This window comes from Pogona vitticeps, chromosome 3 (genome assembly GCF_051106095.1).
Source record: "Pogona vitticeps strain Pit_001003342236 chromosome 3, PviZW2.1, whole genome shotgun sequence".
NCBI classification, from domain to species: Eukaryota; Metazoa; Chordata; class Lepidosauria; order Squamata; family Agamidae; genus Pogona; species Pogona vitticeps.
This window is the reverse complement of record NC_135785.1, coordinates 9,657,026-9,676,349: the sequence shown is the minus strand read 5'-3', so window position 1 is coordinate 9,676,349 and position 19,324 is coordinate 9,657,026. Positions and strand designations below refer to the sequence as shown.

The 19,324-nt window shown below is 41.7% G+C and overlaps 1 protein-coding gene across 3 annotated transcripts; it reads right to left on the bottom strand.

The window, feature by feature from the left end:
- Window positions 1–3,099: 3,099 nt before the first annotated feature.
- Window positions 3,100–17,870, bottom strand: LAMP3 (lysosomal associated membrane protein 3). 3 transcript variants are annotated; one of them, XM_072996249.2, is made up of 7 exons: window positions 17,672–17,870; window positions 15,462–15,516; window positions 11,008–11,756; window positions 10,001–10,120; window positions 8,337–8,394; window positions 5,200–5,367; window positions 3,100–4,235 (listed from the first exon to the last, which is right to left on the bottom strand). In XM_072996249.2, the coding sequence occupies exons 2-7, from the start codon at window positions 15,508–15,510 to the stop codon at window positions 4,096–4,098; spliced, it is 1,284 nt and encodes a 427-aa protein (XP_072852350.2). In that variant the 5' UTR covers window positions 15,511–15,516; window positions 17,672–17,870; the 3' UTR covers window positions 3,100–4,095. The 3 variants fall into 3 exon arrangements, with proteins under 3 accessions (XP_072852350.2, XP_078245920.1, XP_072852352.2); XM_078389794.1 differs by having other exon boundaries at window positions 15,462–15,525; window positions 17,672–17,759; XM_072996251.2 differs by lacking the exon at window positions 15,462–15,516 and having other exon boundaries at window positions 4,034–4,235.
- Between the last annotated feature and the right edge of the window lie 1,454 nt (window positions 17,871–19,324).

The window sequence follows — 19,324 nt, the reverse complement described above, 5'->3', positions numbered from 1 at the left end:
TAATCCTTCTCTTTATTTCCAGTTTTATCATTTAAGTACCATACAAAATTCTCAACAAAACTCATGGATGCTTAATGACTATGTATCCAAAATGCATCTCTTCTTGCCCCATAGGACAAGATGGTGGCCACTCTGCGGTTTGTATGGCAGCAGAGCTTTTGCCTGGCCACGTCCAAAATGGACTTTCTCTCCCTCACTTGTTCGGGTGCCAAGTGGCAGGGATCCTGAGCGCCGGAGGTCCCTGCCAAGAGCTCTAGTCAGGAGAGAGATGGGAAGCTGCCATCCATCCAAGACACACACACACCCAGGGGCACGAGATCACAAGAAGAGCGTCCTTGGCATCCAGTGGCAAGCAGTAACACACTAATAATTTGAACAAATAGTCATGATGACCAAGAGGACCTCTTAGTAATGCATTCATTTGGAATTCTTGGCTCTGCCACTTAACCCAATAGCAGCATACCGTATAATGAATTGTATGCTTCATTCAGAGAAGAGTCATAAGATACTGGCTTCTGTGCCACACATTTAAGTGATATAATTAAGTACCATGAAAAACAAGGCATGTGTTTTCACAGTTATGGAGCCGAAATCTCAGCTGTTGGCTACCATTAGCAATTATCCTCCTCCTCCTCCTCCTTTAAAGCCCTTCTAATCTAATAGAAACTGCTCAAACTTTTCCATTTTCTCTTTAAGCAACATAACCTGGAACAACCTACCTCCTGAGATTTGCGTGGCACCCTCGCTGGGTATCTTTAAAAATCAACTAAAAACATGGATGTTTCGGCAGGCCTTCCCTCCAGACAATTCCTGATGCCCTCTCCTCTCCCTCTCCTATCGTTTCCTCCCTCTCCTAAGGTTTCTTCTATTTGAAAATTTTTATACTATTTTAGGCTGTTAGCCGCCTAGAGTGGTCTTAACCGACCAGATAGGCGGGATATAAATATAACAACAACAACAACAACAACAACAACAATAATAATAATACAGTAGTAGGATGTTGGGAGAGTGAATCAGCATGCTACCTTATAGTACATCATTAACTACTGCTCCTGAGTAACATACTTTTAACTGGCACTATTAGCCTTTCGTGTATCTGATTTCTTTAAAAAAAAGTTTAAAAAATTAGCGAAGAACGAGCTCCAGTGCCATCTTTATTTCCTAGAAAGTTTGAAAATATCATCTAAGGCCCAAAGGCATTGTTGAAAACTAACATTGGTGGGTGGTTACAACGGAGCACTTTGCTCAAAGCATGACCAGCTGCCCCCTCTTTCCCTGGTCAAGCAGAAATATGTTCATTTCAAAGAAAGGACAAACAGAGATTTCTGCACACATGCTGCATGGCCTGCACTTCTTTGTTTGGAGAACTGTGTTGTTACTCTCAATCCACAGCTGCTTCAGCAGTAACCATAAAACAGCAACCATACTACTTCTTGACTTACATCTAAGAAAAACATGCCTAGAAAAATCCATCTTGCTGTGAACTTTTGGACTTTAAATTCTTCACACTGGTACAAACCTCATGGTGGTGTTTTAATCCACAAAAGCTTGTGTATTGTGTGATGACTTCTTAGTCGTCTATAAAGGTATTGCCTAATTTTTCATTTGTACAGTATTTTTTAAAAAGGAGCAAGGAAGAGAGTGTTGTGTGTGTTTTGTCTCTGTGTATTGTCACTGAATTTGTTGTGTGTCTGTTTTACCTAAGGACATAAATCTCTGTCTCACAAGGAACATAGCTGTGTTTTTGTATCTGTGTGGTTTCTGTTTTCTTTTCCCCTGAATGTGTAATATGAGTAGGTCTTTTGCCATTGTGGGTGGTTCTCACAGCATCAGCACTTTTAAGGGTGTTTTCTATGCTAATTTTGCATAGTAAACACCACTCCCACCTCTACATTCCCCAGCTTTTTGATCTAGTTACCCTTTGAGCCTTGTCAGCTTGTTTTCTATGTAATGAGTATTTTGTGAAGGGCCATGCCCACTTTTCCCTTTGCTGCTGTTTCTGCCTGGAATTCTCTTCTGGCCTAATGATGCGACACTACAGTACTTCGGTTTCTTCACTCAAATCACTCCTCCAATCATACCTATTACTCCACATGTTTCATCTTGAGGTTCTTAGGTCAGGAGAGTATTCCTTCACTTAACTTGAAAAATACTATTGCAAACATTTATGTGAAGGTTGCGGTGTTAGTCTGATGCAGCAAAAGTAACTTCAACTCTCATGGCACCTGTAGGACTAATAAGCTGTAATTTAGCACAAGCTTTCATGAACATAGGGACGTGGTGGCACTGCGAGTTAAACCACAGAAGCCTCTGTGCTGCAAGGTCAGAAGACCAGCAATCGTAAGATCAAATCCACGCGATGGAGTGAGCTCCCGTCGCTTGTCCCAGCTCCTGCCAACCTAGCAGTTTGAAAGCATGTAAAAATGCAAGTAGATAAATAGGTACCACCAACACGGTGGGAAGGTAACAGCGTTCTGCGTCTAGTCGTGCTGGCCACGTGACCATGGAAACTGTCTTCGGACAAACGCTAGCTCTACGGCTTGGAAATAGGGATGAACACCGCACCCTAGAATTGGACACAACTGGACTAAATGTCAAGGGGAACCTTTACCTTCATGAACATAGCCCATTTCTTCAAACACATGGGTCCATACATCTGAGGAGCAGTCTTTGTGCAGGAAAGTGTCTACTAAATAAAACACATTAGTCTTAAAAGTGCCACAGGACTTACTGCTGTTGTATTTATGTAAAGAGCTATGCACACTAATGTATGATAATAATTAAATATTTGTGTGGTGGGGAAAGTATTTACATATATACAGCCTTGTCAGATGTGTAACTGGTGTTGTGTAACAAATTGGGTTTAATTCCTCTTATGAAACAGATAAGCAATGTTTCTTTGTAAACAGCTTGTACTGTATTTGAGGCCGACTACAGAAAATTTGTCTATAAGGAAAACCCCTGTGTAGGTCATGTGGAAGTCAAATTCTAAGTCAGAGGAAGAAAACTGTAGCCAGCAGAGGTCTGGAGCTTGGGTAAGGCCTGTAAAAATCTAAAGAAGTTGCAACTAACTGGAGTGTTATAGGGACGAGGAAAAAATGACCTTTTACATTCATTTGTTTATTTGATTCAGTTGATCAACCAGGTTGTTTTAACAAAACATATTCTTTCCATCATGTTGTCTTCATCAATTGCATTTTATAGAATCTCAGAAATGAAATACAGTACGTGTGTGTCTACAGAAGCACATAAACTGTTAACAGTGCTCTAATACATATACCAGGAGCTGAATCACTGTAATGTTAAAAAAGAAGTAGGTATAGTAAAGACATCCCCAGCCTGCTGTCCTCCAGATGTGTTGAAGAAATTCCCATGAGTTCTCATGACTGGACATGTTATCTGCGACTGATGGGAGCTGCAGTTCAAAACATCTGGAGGCATAAAGTTGGAGTAAACAGGTGCAGTCCAACAGATGCTTTCCTTGTGGGGTTTCTTCTTTGGCGATTTTAATATGACACAAAAGCAGGATATAGGGGCACATGCATGTGCATGTTAAGAGATGGAGAAATTGTAATTTGGGAAAGGACATATTATGAATTGAAAAGTTAACTACATCATAATATTTGCTGTTAATTTTTTTAAAAAGTCTTTGTGATTTGAGGTATCCTGTCTTGCGTGAGAGAAATAAGGAAAATATCTCTTTTGATAGGGTGCCCTTCACAGTTTTTGTGTGTATATGTAGTCAAAATAGGAGTTTTAGCAATCTAACGTAATTAACTAAAAGCAAGCCTTGAGAGAAGGTTGTAACAGCACTACTGTAGATCTTGTATTCTTGCTCTTGTCTAAAGAGACAGCAGCATGTGATTGCTCAAATCATAACACCTAAAGAGTGTCCGTTTTCAAGTGTGCATAAAAGCACCTTCAGAAAGATAGTACAACTAGATAGTTCAACTGGAAGCACCTTCAGAAGGATAGTACAACTTTCTCGGAGCTGTAGCAGCTATGGCAGAACAAGAGGAAACAATATGAATTGCTATCTATTTCAAGCTTTGATTTTCTGCTGTGCACATTGTAAAACAAAAGTAGTCCAGAAATTCAGATGCGATCGTATCCCCTGTTTGGTTTTCTTCTGTAAATTGTGCAGGTGACAATCAGGATGACAACTAATCCTGCAAGACTGAAGCTGACAACAGCTGGAATTAGTTTCTTGATTTTGTCAAGAGTGCACACTTCCTCTGCAGATGAAATTAGAATGTTACAGCATAGTAAATATTACATACTTTCACACTAGTTTTCTGCTCAGAAGAGTGCTGTTACTGAGAATTATCTAAAACCATTGCTTGAGGCTTTGTTTGTTTGTTTGTTTGTTTGTTTGTTTGTTTGTTTGTTTGTTTTGGTTGTGACTCCTACGCTGGCTGGGGATTCCTGAAAGTTGTATTCTAAAAAAATAACATTTCTAAGCTCTGTCCAAAGCTTGGAAAAGTAACACCTGAGGACCTGCCATTCTGGCTTGCATCATTCACCTTCCCTAATGTATTTTTAAATTCTTTTTTGAAATGTAGTAGCTTTGTGTAGAAGCTTACAACTCCTTGTAACTTTATGCAAGGATTGAGCCTAAGATCCTGGAGAAACAAAGGACTCAATTTACCATCAAGCTATGACCCCTTTCAAATCAGAGCTAGAATCCTGTGGATCAGCTCATAGCTCAGTACACCACTAGGGGTGCTGTTCAGAATGAATTGCATTCAGTCTGAAAGCTAGAATAGAAACCTATGATTCTCCTGGTTTAGAAAATTAGGGGGAGCCAGAAACAGAGTTCAGAACTAAATAAATATAAAATAATTAGTTAATAATGGTTGTGTGCTGTTAATTCAATTCTAATTTGCAGCAATTTGTAATAGCTCTTTTTTTTTTCAACCACCATGATACAGTTTCATTGGTGGAATCGCTAGATTCCTTTTTTTAGATTCCAAAGGCTGTATAGCTCAGAATTATATATTTGGCTCTTCAATCAGAGATTGAGAGTTCAATTCCCCACAGTGCCTGCTTTGGTATTTTACTGCTTTATTCCTAATTAGGGAGGATTACAGCTAGGGCTAAGGAAGGTTGGAGTTCAGCATCATCCAGAGGAACAAACATGTTTTAGTACTGTTGTAGGGAAGTCCTAAATACAGGTAAAATAATGGTGCATTTACTAACCTTTCCCAAATTGATTGCCAGCTATATCAAAGGCTTGAAGTTGGGAATTGGCAACCAAGAGCTGCAAATTGTCCGACATGTCCATGGTTTGCTTGCTGGAGCATTTAAAGGAATTCCCCACTGGAGTGGAAAAGAGCTGGTCACTTTTCAATCCACTGTACAGTGAACCTGAAGCACACAAATAAATAGAAATGGGAAATGATTTTACTGAGACTTTTGCCCTTGGCTCAGGAGTGACCGGTGCAAATTAGGCACTGAGAAACTTCAGATGCACTCATATAAATCAAGCACTATTCCCGTTTGCCTCATGCCATCAGGTCTGTTGTCTGAGGGATGGATCCCAGGCAATTGAAACTGGAATAAAAATATTTTAGGCTAGAACATTCTCATCCTCAAGACCAGGTAATCCCCAAGAGCCAGGCCAGTTTCTACCAGGTGAACACTCAAACATCAAGAGAGTTTGTCAAGTAGTCTTACACATGGTTGTCTGACCATCTCTCTCTCTCTTTTTCTCTCACTCACCTCTCTTCAGGCTTAGGAGCTGGACTTTGCCAGCGCTCTGAATTGGGCTGCTACCAGCAAGATGTGATTTCTTCACAACCTACAATGTACCAATTCGGGATCTCTTCTCCTTCTCCCTGAAATGGTCTTCTCTCACCTCTCAGGAACTAAAGCAAGACGTGTCATATGTGTTGCCCCAGAGAGGGCCAGGAAGGAAATGTGAGAAAGAAGGACGTGACATTTGCAATCCGAAGAATATTAGGCTGGGTGAGGGAAAGCTAGTCTTGGGCAGAGCAGGTAAAGGAAGTATTGGAAACCTGAGGGAAGCCTTCTCTCTCTACCTATTCCTCACCCCAGTGATTATTTTCTTCAGAGCAAGCTGAGTTGCACACTTCAACAGGGAGGGATTTTCATGGGGAGCTTTGTGAGAAGAATTTACTCCCCCACAGACAGTCCTAATCCTGATCACTCCCTTTCCAGAAGTTATTTATACACCAAAAAGCATTAAATACATGTCATGTCTAGTTTGATCCCGAATGTTTCACAATACAGTCTGCCATAAACATTTAGTAAGAAGCAAAAACCAGCTGTGCTCAATACTACTTATTCTCAGGTCAGTGACCATGAGGTTCCTGCCCATATCTGTTTCTTACCCTATTCTCTTGCCACCTTCCTTTTCCTTTTGCATTAAGTTTGTTAAATTAAATGCTTGCCAGCAAATACTCTTGTTTTTTGGTCTTTATGTGGGGCTTTAACAACAACAACAACAACAACAACAACAACAACTTTAGGTGCTCTGTCAAGCAACAGGAACAATAAGTTATTTAATTGCTGATAAATGGATGAAAATATGTTATTTCTCTTCATTACTCTTAACAAAGAATATCATGTTAACTGCACAGAAACACAAAAAAAGAGGTACATGAAGTATAAGTGCTTGGTACATTTGTTCAAGTTCTATTTACCTGAAATAAACCATAAGTGACACTAAGTTCATCCAGGTTTTGTTTTGTTCTATGTTTTGGTTCTGATAAAATAAGCCTGGTAAGTGCAGTCCAGAAAAAGTTGTTGCAAATGCAGATCAATAATATTAGAAGCTAGAATATTATCATGTTTCCCCGAAAATAAGACAGGGTCTTATATTAATTTTTGCACCCAAAAACACATTAGGGCTTATTTTCAGGGCATGTTTTATTTTTATTTTTTCATGTACAACGATCTACATTTATTCAAATACAGTTGTGTCATCTTCTTCTGGTTGCTGTACAATGATGGAGGGCGGGGTTTCACTTAACTGGGGCTTATTTTTTGGATAGGGCTTATATTATAGCCGCCTAGAGTGGTCGAAAGACCAGATGGGTGGGGTATACATTCGATAGATAGATAGATAGATAGATAGATAGATAGATAGATAGATAGATAGATAGATAGATAGATAGATAGATAGATAGATAGATAGATAGATAGATAGATAGATAGATAGATAGATAGATAGATAGGTAAAGGTAAAGGTAAAGGTAAAGGTAAAGGTAAAGGTAAAGGTAAAGGTAAAGGTAAAGGTAAAGGTTCCCCTTGACAATTTTTGTCCAGTCGTGTTCGACTCTAGGGGGCAGTGCTCATCCCTGTTTCCAAGCCATAGAGCCAGCGTTTGTCCGAAGACAATCTTCCGTGGTCACATGGCCAGTGTGATTTAGACACGGAACGCTGTTACCTTCCCACCGAGGTGGTCCCTATTTATCTACTTGCATTTGCATGCTTTCGAACCGCTAGGTTGGCGGGAGCTGGGACAAGCGACGGGAGCTCACTCCATCGCGTGGATTCGATCTTACGACTGCTGGTCTTCTGACCCTGCAGCACAGGCTTCTGCGGTTTAGCCCACAGCGCCACCACGTCCCTTAGATAGATAGATAGATAGATAGATAGATAGATAGATAGATAGATAGATAGATAGATAGATAGATAGATAGATAGATAGATAAATAAATAAATAAATAAATAAATAAATAAATAAATAAATAAATAAATAAATAAATAAATAAATAAATAAATAAATAAATAAATGAGCATCCTGAAAAATCATACTAGGGCATATTTTCAGGTTAGGTCTTATTTTCGGGGAAACAGGGGTAGCTGAAGTCCTGCTGCTTAGCACATCTGTCCAGACTGGCTGTTTTGAGTGTGGAGTGGATTGGGTTACAAAGAGTCTGCTAAGTTCAGGGAGGGGAAGAAGTGATTTGTCATTTGGCACACCCTCGCATCCCAACAGCAAACAAACTGTTGTACCCCAATTCCCTGTCAGTTTAAGCATCTCTCCTGATTGTCTGCAGAGGGTCAAGGGAAGTGAAAGTATTTTTTTACATCCTTAAAATATTTTAAAAGAATTAAAGTATTACTGTATATTAAAATGGTAAATAAAATATATAAAAACACCTTTAATGAATGGAACTTGTTCACACAACTAAGTGCTAAAGATACATGTCTAAATACGAGCTGTGAGTTTGGTTGCCACTGTAACTCAGCACCCAGGTTCATTCAGAGCGCTTTCTAAGGCTTTCACTGTGCCTGAGGCAGAGCTGGAACACCTGTAATAACTGTTCAAAAAAAAAAAACCCCCACAAAAACCCAATGGCACTTACCCTCAGATGGGACTTCCAAAGTGGCTTCAATCACACTGACATAATATACTTCTCCATCCTAAAAATAAGGATGGCGGAAATCTGAATTATCCAATATCATTAGAAGTTAGAAAACGTGGTATTGTTGCATAAATGGATTGCAACCAACAGTATAAAGTATATAGGTAGTTGAAACGATTGTTTCCATAGTTACACCACTGTCCACTAGAAATAGTTAGTTAAAATTAATTAAAAGCTTCCTATCAGCTACCAATTGTATGAAAACCTTTGTCATAGCTATTTTTGGCTATTATAAGCCCCCACTCCTAAGGCTCTCAAAGACCTCCCCAGAGTGAAAGTGGCCCCTAAAGAGGTTTGGAACCTGAAATTGGGAAGGAGGAAGCTTTCAATCAATTCAAATTAATTATTTCTGGTACCTGGATCAGGTTCAGACTGGCATAACTATACCAATAAGATTTTGTGCATTGTGTCTGATCCAGTTAAAGAAGTACCCAGCTTCTGGGTTTCTGTCAGGCAAAACTGCAGATGGGTAGAATTTGTTAGGCAAATTCATGTTTCAAAGGGAAAGTCTGAACCTCAACAACTTTTCAGTCCTTATTTTAAAGAGATGGCTGGCAGGTTGTGCTATACCATTTGGTGTGTTGTCCTTGGAGAATGAAAGGGTTTGCTAACTCTCAAAATTTGACCTTCCCATATTCGCTGAAACCAATCCATGAGACTCTCAATTACACAACAGTTTTCAAGGAGCCCATTTCAGTTAAATAATTCTGCCCTCTTGTGAGTAAGAACAAACAGCCAAAGCAAATAAATGAAACTGAGTCTTTATTGAAAATTAGGGCACTGGGTGCATGTGGCACTTACAGAAGGAGGGTTAAGAATTCTTTCTCTACAATATGCTTTTGTACGGTGTGTACTTCCTCCTTAGTTTGTTGAGAAAATGGCACAGATTTGTACAGTGCCTCCCACCCACACCTTGTTCTGTTCTGCTTCATCATCTCTGTGGTTCTGTTGTGAAAATGGCACATTTTCCTAAGTATGCAAAATGTAGCACGTTCTGTTTAATGCAAATAAAACTTCTCAAGTATAGTAATTCACTGATTTATTACCCCACTCTTCCTCCAAAGACTTAAGAAGACAGCTAGTGTTCCCTAGCTGTAAGCAACACTGGTTGCTTATTTTATGCTCATGCCAATCCTCACATTAGCCTAAAGAGACAGGGACTGGATGGAGGTCCCTCTTGGGGTCTGATCTTTACTGATTCAAACTTAGCCCTGACAGGTGCCATTGTAGAAAACTGGAAAAGTCAGCCTTCCTTCCTTCCTTCCTTCCTTCCTTCCTTCCTTCCTTCCTTCCTTCCTTCCTTCCTTCCTTCCTTCCTTCCTTCCTTCCTTCCTTGTTCTTTGCCTACCACTAACCACACCAGCAACTCTTCCATGTTCATAGCTGAATTTACTGTAAATCAACTGAACTTAGTGCGGCTTACTTTGAGTAACAGGCCCAGTAAGAGCTGAAAGCTGTTTTTGCAGGTAACTGGGCCCCTTAGACTTCAAGGCCTCAGAAAGAGTTTTATACAAACTGGAGCCAAAGCCAAATGTGAAGTCAACTTCTTCACTTTGATGAGAATTCTAAGATTCAACCATTATCAACTATGATGGAGGGCTTACCTTGGTAAAAGAAAAGCGTATGAAGCCTCCTTCAAATGAGATTTTCAGAGTTGAAAGCCAAGGTCCACAGATTCCTACTGTATGTGTAGAGTTTGGATCAATATTATAATATTCTAAGTTCTGTGAAAAGGAAATGAAACGAGTAGGTGAGTTTCAGTGTAATCTGACACAATGATGGGAGCACGAAGGCATCTGTGTGCTTGGTATTTTACAAATGCTAGGTATGATAGGTGCCAGCCCACTGAATTTATAATCCAAAAGAGACACAACAGAAAAATTGGAAAACAGTGGCATGCATAAGCCAGCAAAAGAGATGCAATCAGTGACATGGACTTTATCCTAAATTGGTAGTCAGGCACTAACAAGGGTTAAGACAGTGGTCCCCAACCTTGGGCCTCCAAATGTTCTTGGACTTCAACTCTCAGAAATCCTGGCCAGCAGAGGTGGTGGTGAAAGCTTCTGGAAGTTGTAGTCCAAGAACATCTGGAGGCCCAAGGTTGAGGACCACTGGGTTAAGAGAGCAGACAAGATGTAGAGATGGGCATGAATGGCTGGTTTGGTGGTTCATCCCAGTTCATTTACCACGTCAACAAGTGTTTGGCGGTTCAGTGCTCTGCCCCCCCCAGCAGGTACCCACTCAGAGGTAGCACCCAGAGGAGGTGGAGCAGGGAACCCGGGACACTGCCCCCGAGTGGGCGTCTGCCATAAAGGATGGGGCGCTGAACCACCAAATACTTGCTGTGGCAGTAAACGAGCTGGGCCAAACTGGCCCTGAGATCTCACAATCGTTTGCTCACAGCCTTCTCCACATACCGATCTGTACCTTGATTTGCTGTTACATCTGATTAGCAGCCTATACCCGACACAAACCCTTGCATTGGTTCCCAAAGCAGCTTGGAAATCCTGAAATCAAAAGTTTTGGGATTGATCTTCGTGGATTTTTTACTTCTTTTTTCTTAAGAGGAGGGTCAGAAGAAAGGGAGAAGAAAAAAAGAGAAGCAACTTACCCTTCTTTTGTTTTTAACAATCATTGTCAAGCCCATGACTGCTTTAACACAATCTGCTGTTCCATTGGAAACACTGTATGTCCCAAGCGCCGCTGGTGATGGTTTAGGTCCAAGGGTTGGACCAACAGGAGCAGTAGGCGGGGGACTAGTGCTCATGAGGATGGAGGTTCTGTTTTTGTGAGCTGTAATGCTTGTTCCTTTGCTCGCTGTTGTGGTGTGGTTACTGGTAGGTCTGGACAGGATGTTCTTCGCATTTCCTGTAGCATCTGCAGGGGTAAGTGCTGTAGTTTTCTGCCTGTCCGAGGATTCAGCCTTTGAAGTTGTCTTCCCAGTAACTAATACTGTTTTCATTTCTCTGTGAATCTCGCCCAATGGTTCAATTCCCCTGACTGTTTTGGCAGCCGCTGCAGCTTTAATTGCTGTATCTGCTGGTGCTTCACCAGTTTCATACATGGGATTTTTAATGATCACCTCAGAAGCAACTGTAGTTTTCTCCTGAGTGTGGTCTGCAGTTTCTTTGGTTGATGGTACTGATTCGGCTGTTATCATTTCAGCTTCTGGAACGGAAGGAGTTATTTGGCTTCCTGTTTGTTCAGTTCCCTCACCTAATGGCATGATTGAATCTTTGGCGTGACTGTGTGGAAGAGTGGCAAGGACGAGCTGGGAAGAAGGGGGGAAAGGAGAGAATTGCTGGGTGGCTGTACTTTGCCATCCGTTACCCGGGATTTCCACACTGCAGATTAAATTGGCTGCAAATAAGCAAAGAATATGTTAATCTTGTTCCCAATGAACCACTTCATCAAGACTGGATCAAGCTTGGACCCACCGAGTCCAATACTGTTTTTCCAGATGGAGCAGAACAATTGATGCCGCCATCTTGCAAGGCAAACTTGCCATCTTCATTTTGGGGCCACAGCTCCATGGCTGTAGCATTTGGCAGGGTGAGTGTGGAATTTTGCTGTCCCCACCCCATTTTGTAATGACCAACCTAATGAAGAGTGGTTGTTGTGGGTTGTCTGGGCTGTTTGGCCGTGTTCTGAAGGTTGTCCTTCCTAATGTTTTGCCAGACTCTGTGGCCAGCATCTTCAGAGGACAGGAGTCAGATCTCTGTCTGTGTTCTGCTGCAGTTTGATAGTTGAGTATTTATAGCTGTGGGATAAGCTTTTGTCCTTTTCAGGAGATTGGGTGATTATGGTGATCAGCATGTTTTTTTGTTGTGGGTGTACTGTTGTGATAAGGGGGAGAGATGATCTGTCACTGTGATTGATGGCATCTGAAGTTGCCGGCCACAGAGACAGGCAAAATGTTAGGAAGAGAAACCTTAAGAACACAGCCAAACAGCCCAGAAAACCCACAACAACCATTGGATCCTGGCCGTGAAAGCCTTCGAGAATACTAATGAAGAGTCCTGGAAGACTTGGAAACGTGTTGGGTTGTGTTTTTTTATGATATCTGAGTGATTCAGCAAAGCTCTCTCCCACTTTTGTTTTCAGATGTCTCAAGGAAGGCCACCAGTAGGAGATTAATCTAATAGGATCTTTCTTTGGCTGTTATCCCCCAGCAAGAGGTACCATCTTTAATACTGGAGGTAGCACGTAGCTGTTATGAGTAGTAACTACTTCATTTCGCTGACTAGTTTAAGTTACTGGCCGCCTCAACATCTCATAAAATCAAATTCCATAGTTTCACCATGCACTGTGTAAGCTAGGATAGGCAAAGTGTGATCTCAAGAGGTCTTAGCACTCTGACTCAAACAGTCATCAAATAAAAAAAAACTATTTTTACCTGAGAAAGATCTTTGCACCCTCTGTGGACATGGGAGTGATTTTGCCATTTTAGATAAAAGGATGGGCTGGGACTCAAGAGGCCTGTGTTCAAATCACCACGCAGCCGGAGAAGCTCACTGGGGTTGTGGAACTGGCAAAACCACTCCTTAAATATCTCACTTATCTTGAAAGGTGCTATTAGAATTGATATAAGTTGGTTTTAGTTTGATGGCACTTAACATCAATGGGGAGTGGGAAGCCAGGAGTATATTGGCCATTGGAGGGTACTGGAAACCTTTTTTCAATTAAAAAAAGAAAGAAAGAAGAACAGTGGACCCTCGACTTACAGACGGCTCGACTTACAGACTTTTCGAGTTACAGACTTCTCTGGCCGCAAAATTTAGATTCGACTTGCAGCCAGAGAATCGACCTACAGACCAGAAAAAACCCAAAATGGAACAAAAATAGAATAAAAACCTCTGGTTATGGGATTAATCGGTTTTCAATGCATTGTAGGTCAATGGAGATTCAACCTACAGACTTTTTGACTTGCAGCCACTGTTCCAATACGGATTAATTCCATAAGTAGAGGGTCCACTGTATTTTAGGAGTGGATATGGCTGTTCAAAAATCCAGGTGTACCACACCTGGAAATTGACCACCCCTGGTGTAGACATATTTCCATGTCAGATGCTATAGCTAAAAAGCTTCATACTGTACTTCTGGAGAATGATGTGTGAAAAGTGAGGAATTTTACACTTTTTCTCATTGCTGTGTCATCACCACAGACCTCTTAGGAGCCCTCAGTTTCATAAACCTAACTGAATTACTTCTCTGTTAAATGTCTGACCAACTGTTCACAGTGCCTAAGAGCCAGTCCAGACTGGCCGTTTTGGGTGTGAGGTGGATTGGGCTGCAAAGGGTCTGTTGAGATCAGGGCAGAAACAACATGCCATTTGGCATTTTCCTCTTGTCTGAACAGCAAACGATGGCTTGTAGCCTGATCAGCTGTCAGTTAAGCGCTTCCTCTGATCATCTAAAGAGGGTCAGAGGAAGTGAAAAATGGACCGTTCTAAGTAGAAACTCTTGTGGACAAGGTCTTTTTTTCTGATTCAAACCATGTCAGCAGCTATCCATATACCATATCTATATTCCAGTATGGACGGGCTGCAAGATGGGAGTAATTACACTACACGCACATTGTGTTCCAATGGTAATGTTCCCTGTGGCCTCCCTAACAATAGAGAAAGATGTGGATCTACCGTATCCACAGGCTTACTTTCGAGAGATGCATGGAACTGTGGTGGTATGACAAGATGTGAGGGCTGAGTAGTTAATTCTCTACTTCCTCCCCTCACCCCTCATGTGGGGGACCACCTCATAAAAGGTAATGACAAGGCCAGCCCTGTGTTGTGGGCTGAATCTATTGAAGAATTTTGGTTATAATAGATGAATATGTGACAATGATAATAACAATGATGATAACAATGATACATAACTCCATTAACCATGTTGTTCCTTCTGGACAATCTCAGCTTATCACTCTCCCAAAGAGGTACACAGGACATTTGAACCCCTAACTCAAATGCTCCAACTCAAAGAGCTGTACCAGTTCATGATAAGCATGCCCTTAGCTTTACCATTGAAATAAGTGGCATTGACAAATGACTAACCTTAGATGGAGCAGGATTGCTTTTACATAATTATGTTACTGACAATATCACTCCGCTTTTATGAACGAAAGTTCTTAGTGACAACCTGAATAATTGGCATGAAATTGCCAATTAGTTCTTTAAAAAAACCCACCTGCACTAACATCCTCCAACTTAAAAATCCTAAACAATCTTCCCTTCCATGTTACCATCATAACAATAGCTTGCCACTGATCCCAGGTATCAGCTCCTCTACAGTACCTTTCATTTCTTGAGATCCTTCCAGTATTAATAAAACTGAAAACCTTGCATTCATGGCTATTAATGTCATACCCATCTTGAAATGTGTCTTTGATGCAAAATAAAAAAAGTGGATCCTTACCTATAGCTTTCTGTCAGTCAAGCTGCCTAAAAACCAAAGTGTCTCTGAATGTCAGCACCTACAATTTATTCCTCCACATTTCTTAATTTTTTAAAAAATTTGGACACAATGTTGTGGATTGAAGACCACCACCCAAGATCTTCCCTCTTCTCACATTCTCCCCCAAAAGCCTTCTCAACACATCAAGCATTAGTGCTGGAGTGTTCTCAGTACAGTATAGCTCTTTTGCCCATGGAAGATTTAGGGACAGAGCGGAGCATGCAAACGTTACCTTTTAGGGATCAACTTCCAGAACCTAAGAAGTATGGTCCAAAGAAGGTAAGAATTCTGAGCCGGAGAGATAAAGAGTTAAGGCAGAGAAGCTTGTCCTTAAACCCCAGGAATAGGGAGTGTATATGAGTTGGGTTTTATCACCAGAGATGATAACACCGATCCTTGAAGAGAAGACTCTCTATCTTCTACAGTCATATAGCACAGGGTTTTTCAGCAGGTTTAACTTATGCCAGCTTATGCCTGCTGCATTTTGAGGAATCTTTTATAAACAGTTACCATGGCAGAAGGTCCAAAAAATGGCTCTATTGTTTGCCTGCGTCATTTTAGTGTAAACTGATGACAATATACAGAGATTATAGCAGATCTTTCTCTTTCACTCACCACTGGCTGTGATTAGAAGAAATTCCACCACAAGATTCTGCCTGGCCATAGTGAACTAAAAGACAAAAAAAAAATTAACAGCCAAGTGTCCAGAAGAAAGATGAAGGAAATTATCGTCACAAAAGTTGCTTCTTTTAAGATGTCGCTGGCAGCTTTGAAGTGTTCCTTCTTGCTGAGACTCACTCAGCAACTCCTCTGCAAGAGAAGTTTGATGTTCTCTTCTTAAGAGCTCTGAACAAAAGGGAAGTACAGCTAAAGAACTGCCAGTTTTTGGGCTCTGGGGGCAGTGGCTCGTACATCACATGCAAACCAGTAAAGGGTGTGGGCATTTACTAATTAGATACCCTTGAACCATGTGAACGAGTGTTGAAATGTGGAACTGATATCAGAAGCCAAAATGCTTATCTGTTCTCCAGTGCATGGAATTCTCTTTGGCCAGACTTCGGTTAGCAGTCCCAGGAACAGCAGAGCCATTAGATTGTCTGGATTTTCATAAGTACTGACTCCCTGTCCTATAATTGATTTAGCAGATGTGGACTTGTTAGGTCTAGCAAGAGGATTCTGGCTTTTGGGTGGACATGCACTCAGAGCCCCGGCCACAGATGTCTTAGTGTTGTACAAGAAGAGATCCAAATGTTAACAGATTAGTCTGTGTTATCTGGATCCATCCTGCTGGGTTACGAAAGGCAGAAAAAAGGAGACATACTGTATGGGCATGACATGAATCACGAAGCCAAAACTCATAAGAGCATCAGAAAAGCCCTGCTGGATCAGGCCAAGGGCCCATCTAGTCCAGCTTCCTGTATCTCACAGTGGCCCCATAAGATGCCTCTGGGAGCACAGGAGACCACCAGATACATGTCTCCTGATCTCCCTCCCCTGCATCTGGCATTTGGAGGTCCCTTCCTTCTAAGCCTAGAGATTGTACATCCCCAATCCTGGCTTGTCACCTGCGATTGACTTTTCCTCCAGGAATTGGTCCAACCCACTTTTCAAGGCATCTAGGCCAGATGCCATCACCACATCCTGTGGCAAGGAGTTCCACAGACTAACAACATGCTGGGTAAATAAATCTTTTGACTGTTCTCCTTCTCCCAACACTCAATTTGACTGGATGTCCCCTGGTTCTGGTATTGTGTGAGGGGGAAAAGAGCTTCCCGCCACAAATCAGGCCATTTTGGGGGTGCTTCAGGGAAGGGCGCCTGCCCGGAATGAAATGAAGCGGTAAACTGTTATCAGCACTGGCAATTTGTATGCTTTGTTTGGAGTCTCTAACTCACACAGGGGCAGTCCTACTACTCCCTGAAGTCCTGAATTGTACAAACCCTGGAACTGTTCATTTCTATTGGAAAGTTCACGAAAGGTCATGGTTCATGAATAGTAATGAATAGAGATGGGGGTATTCGTATACGAATATCCCTGCACAGTTGGATTTAATGAGGGTCCAGCCCTCATTAACCCCTGGGGCTGGACCGTCCACTCATGCGTCCGGGGCAGTGGCCCCCCTCATCCTTCTAATTGTTCCTGGAGCACCACTTTCTTCCTGCTCAGCTGGCCACTCAGCAGTCATGCAGGGAGACTCGTGGGCAGGAAGAGAGCAGTATTCTGGGAGTGATTGGAAGGATGAGATGAACTGCTGCTGGACAGGTGAGTGGATTGTCCTGCCCCAGTGGTCGGACTTTCATTAAGTCCAGCTGTGCGGGGATTTTCGTATACAAATACCCCCATCTCTAATTATCCGTTATTAGTTAACCAGGAGACAAAAGTGGTCCTAGCTGGGCTATTTCTCTCATCACACACCTACATGAAAAAGCAAATGAGCAAGGTTGCTTTTCATCTCAAAAAGAAGCTGATACTGGGCTTGGAATCCAGACCCAGCAAGAATAGTTAGAAATCCAGACATATCACAAATACTTTTGTTCTAATGTTGGCTTGTCCCAAACTATGTTGGCCTTCTTACATGCCAGCAGAAGGATCCTGGGGTTTGTAGTCCAACATGGAAATGTTTCTAAGTGCTGTGTTAGGAGTCACCACGATGCATCAACGTCTTTCCCAAATATTTAATTTCTGGATTGATCGGGAAAAGGCCTGAAGATGCAACCACTCTAATGCAAGTGTACGTGTACTAAAGAAGATCTAAAAATGTACGCTATCGTTTGCCTAAAACAGGAAAACACAACAGAAAATGACATTTGTAGCAGGTAACTCACTGTGAACAGGTTCCCCTTTGCTTCCACTTCTTTTAATAATTGTTAGGTACTGTTGTTCTTATTCTGCTGCCTCACCATGGCATGGAAATGACCCCTGGACTCTCACAGGTTGTGCCAGCAGGCTGCAAGATTGTTTGGTCTAGCCCAGTGGGTGGAGAAATCATAAGGACGACGCTGGACACTGTACTTGTAAAGTTTCTGTTTTAAGAGAGAGAATGGGGAGGAAGGGAAAGCATCAGTCCTTCCCACCTGGAGCAGGATTAGGCCATCCCTTATGACTTTCATTTAGATAGCAGAGTGTCACTAGATGTGTGCGAGAAGGGTTGATATAAAGGGAAATTCCTTGTAAATGTACGGTGTGTTTCTCCTTGTTTTTCTATTTCATTCTGAGGCGTCAAGGTTTTAAGTTTTGGAACTTGACTTAGTAACTTAGATCATTGTACAAAAAAAAAGGCACCGAGGGTGTAATCAAATGGGTGTTTCGCCCACCATTTGGACTGTTGTGGGATGGGTTAGTTTGCTCTTTTTGACAGTGGTCAGAAGATGTAATTGCTGGAGGGAACCAAATAGTCCCCAGAACTTCATTGATTCTTGCAACTACACCAGTTTTACTTCCCACCATATTTCTTGCACCATCAATTGTGATGCTTTTCAATTTATCCCTACTCAGACCAAGATTTTCTATTGATTCACGTACCTTCAAGAATATGTTTTCTTCAGTTGCAGAGCCTTTCAAGTGTTGTATCTTTGCTACCGGATCTAAAATTGCAGATTCTTCCAGAGTTCCTTCTATTTGCATCACTTTTAGCCGAGTGAATCATATGCAAACACTGGTACTTTCTACTAAGCAGCTCAATGGCAGCCTCGCACTCTGGCATCCAAGGATAACCCCCAACGAATTATGGAGAGGTCCACCACCAGCTTTGAATGGATCACAGCGCAGGAAACACCATAGCTTTCAACAGTGGTATGGAATTCAAAGGCTGTCCTACAGAGGATGGGCAGGATCTGTTCTCCATCATCCCAGAGTGCAGGACACGCAACAATGACCTCAAGTTAAAGGAAGCTAGATTTCAGTTGGATATCAGGAAAAATGTCCTAACCGTTACACCAGTACGACAGTGAAATCAGTAACCTTGGGAGTTGGTGAGTGCTCCAATGCTGGAGGCATTCAAGAAAAACTCGGATAATCACCTGGCAGATATGCTTTGATTGTATTCCTGCCTTGAGCAGGGGGTTGGACTTGATGGCCTTGTAGGCCCCTTCAAACTTTACTTTTCTATGATTTCTGGATTGGTGGAAAGACTACCTGCACTGATCACATCAAAGACCTTCAGGGTAAGGAAGGAATGTTTGTATAGTCAATATGTTTTCAGATTGGAATATTGTTTCTCTTTGGTTTCTTTTCCCCCACAAGAACTGGTGTCAACTCCAACAACTGGAACAGCTGGAAGATCTTTAAAAAGGGGGGGGGGAATAACTTGCAATACAATTGCCTTGGCAAAATACCTAAGAGGATTCTTTGGTAGACCTTAGCTTAGAAATGCAAGAAGCACAGAATCCCTTTTGGTGTGCTGGGTGAAATTTGAATTCCGCAGTTATTCACCAATACGAAAAATGTGGATGTTATTTCTCATAAGGACTGTGTTGCCC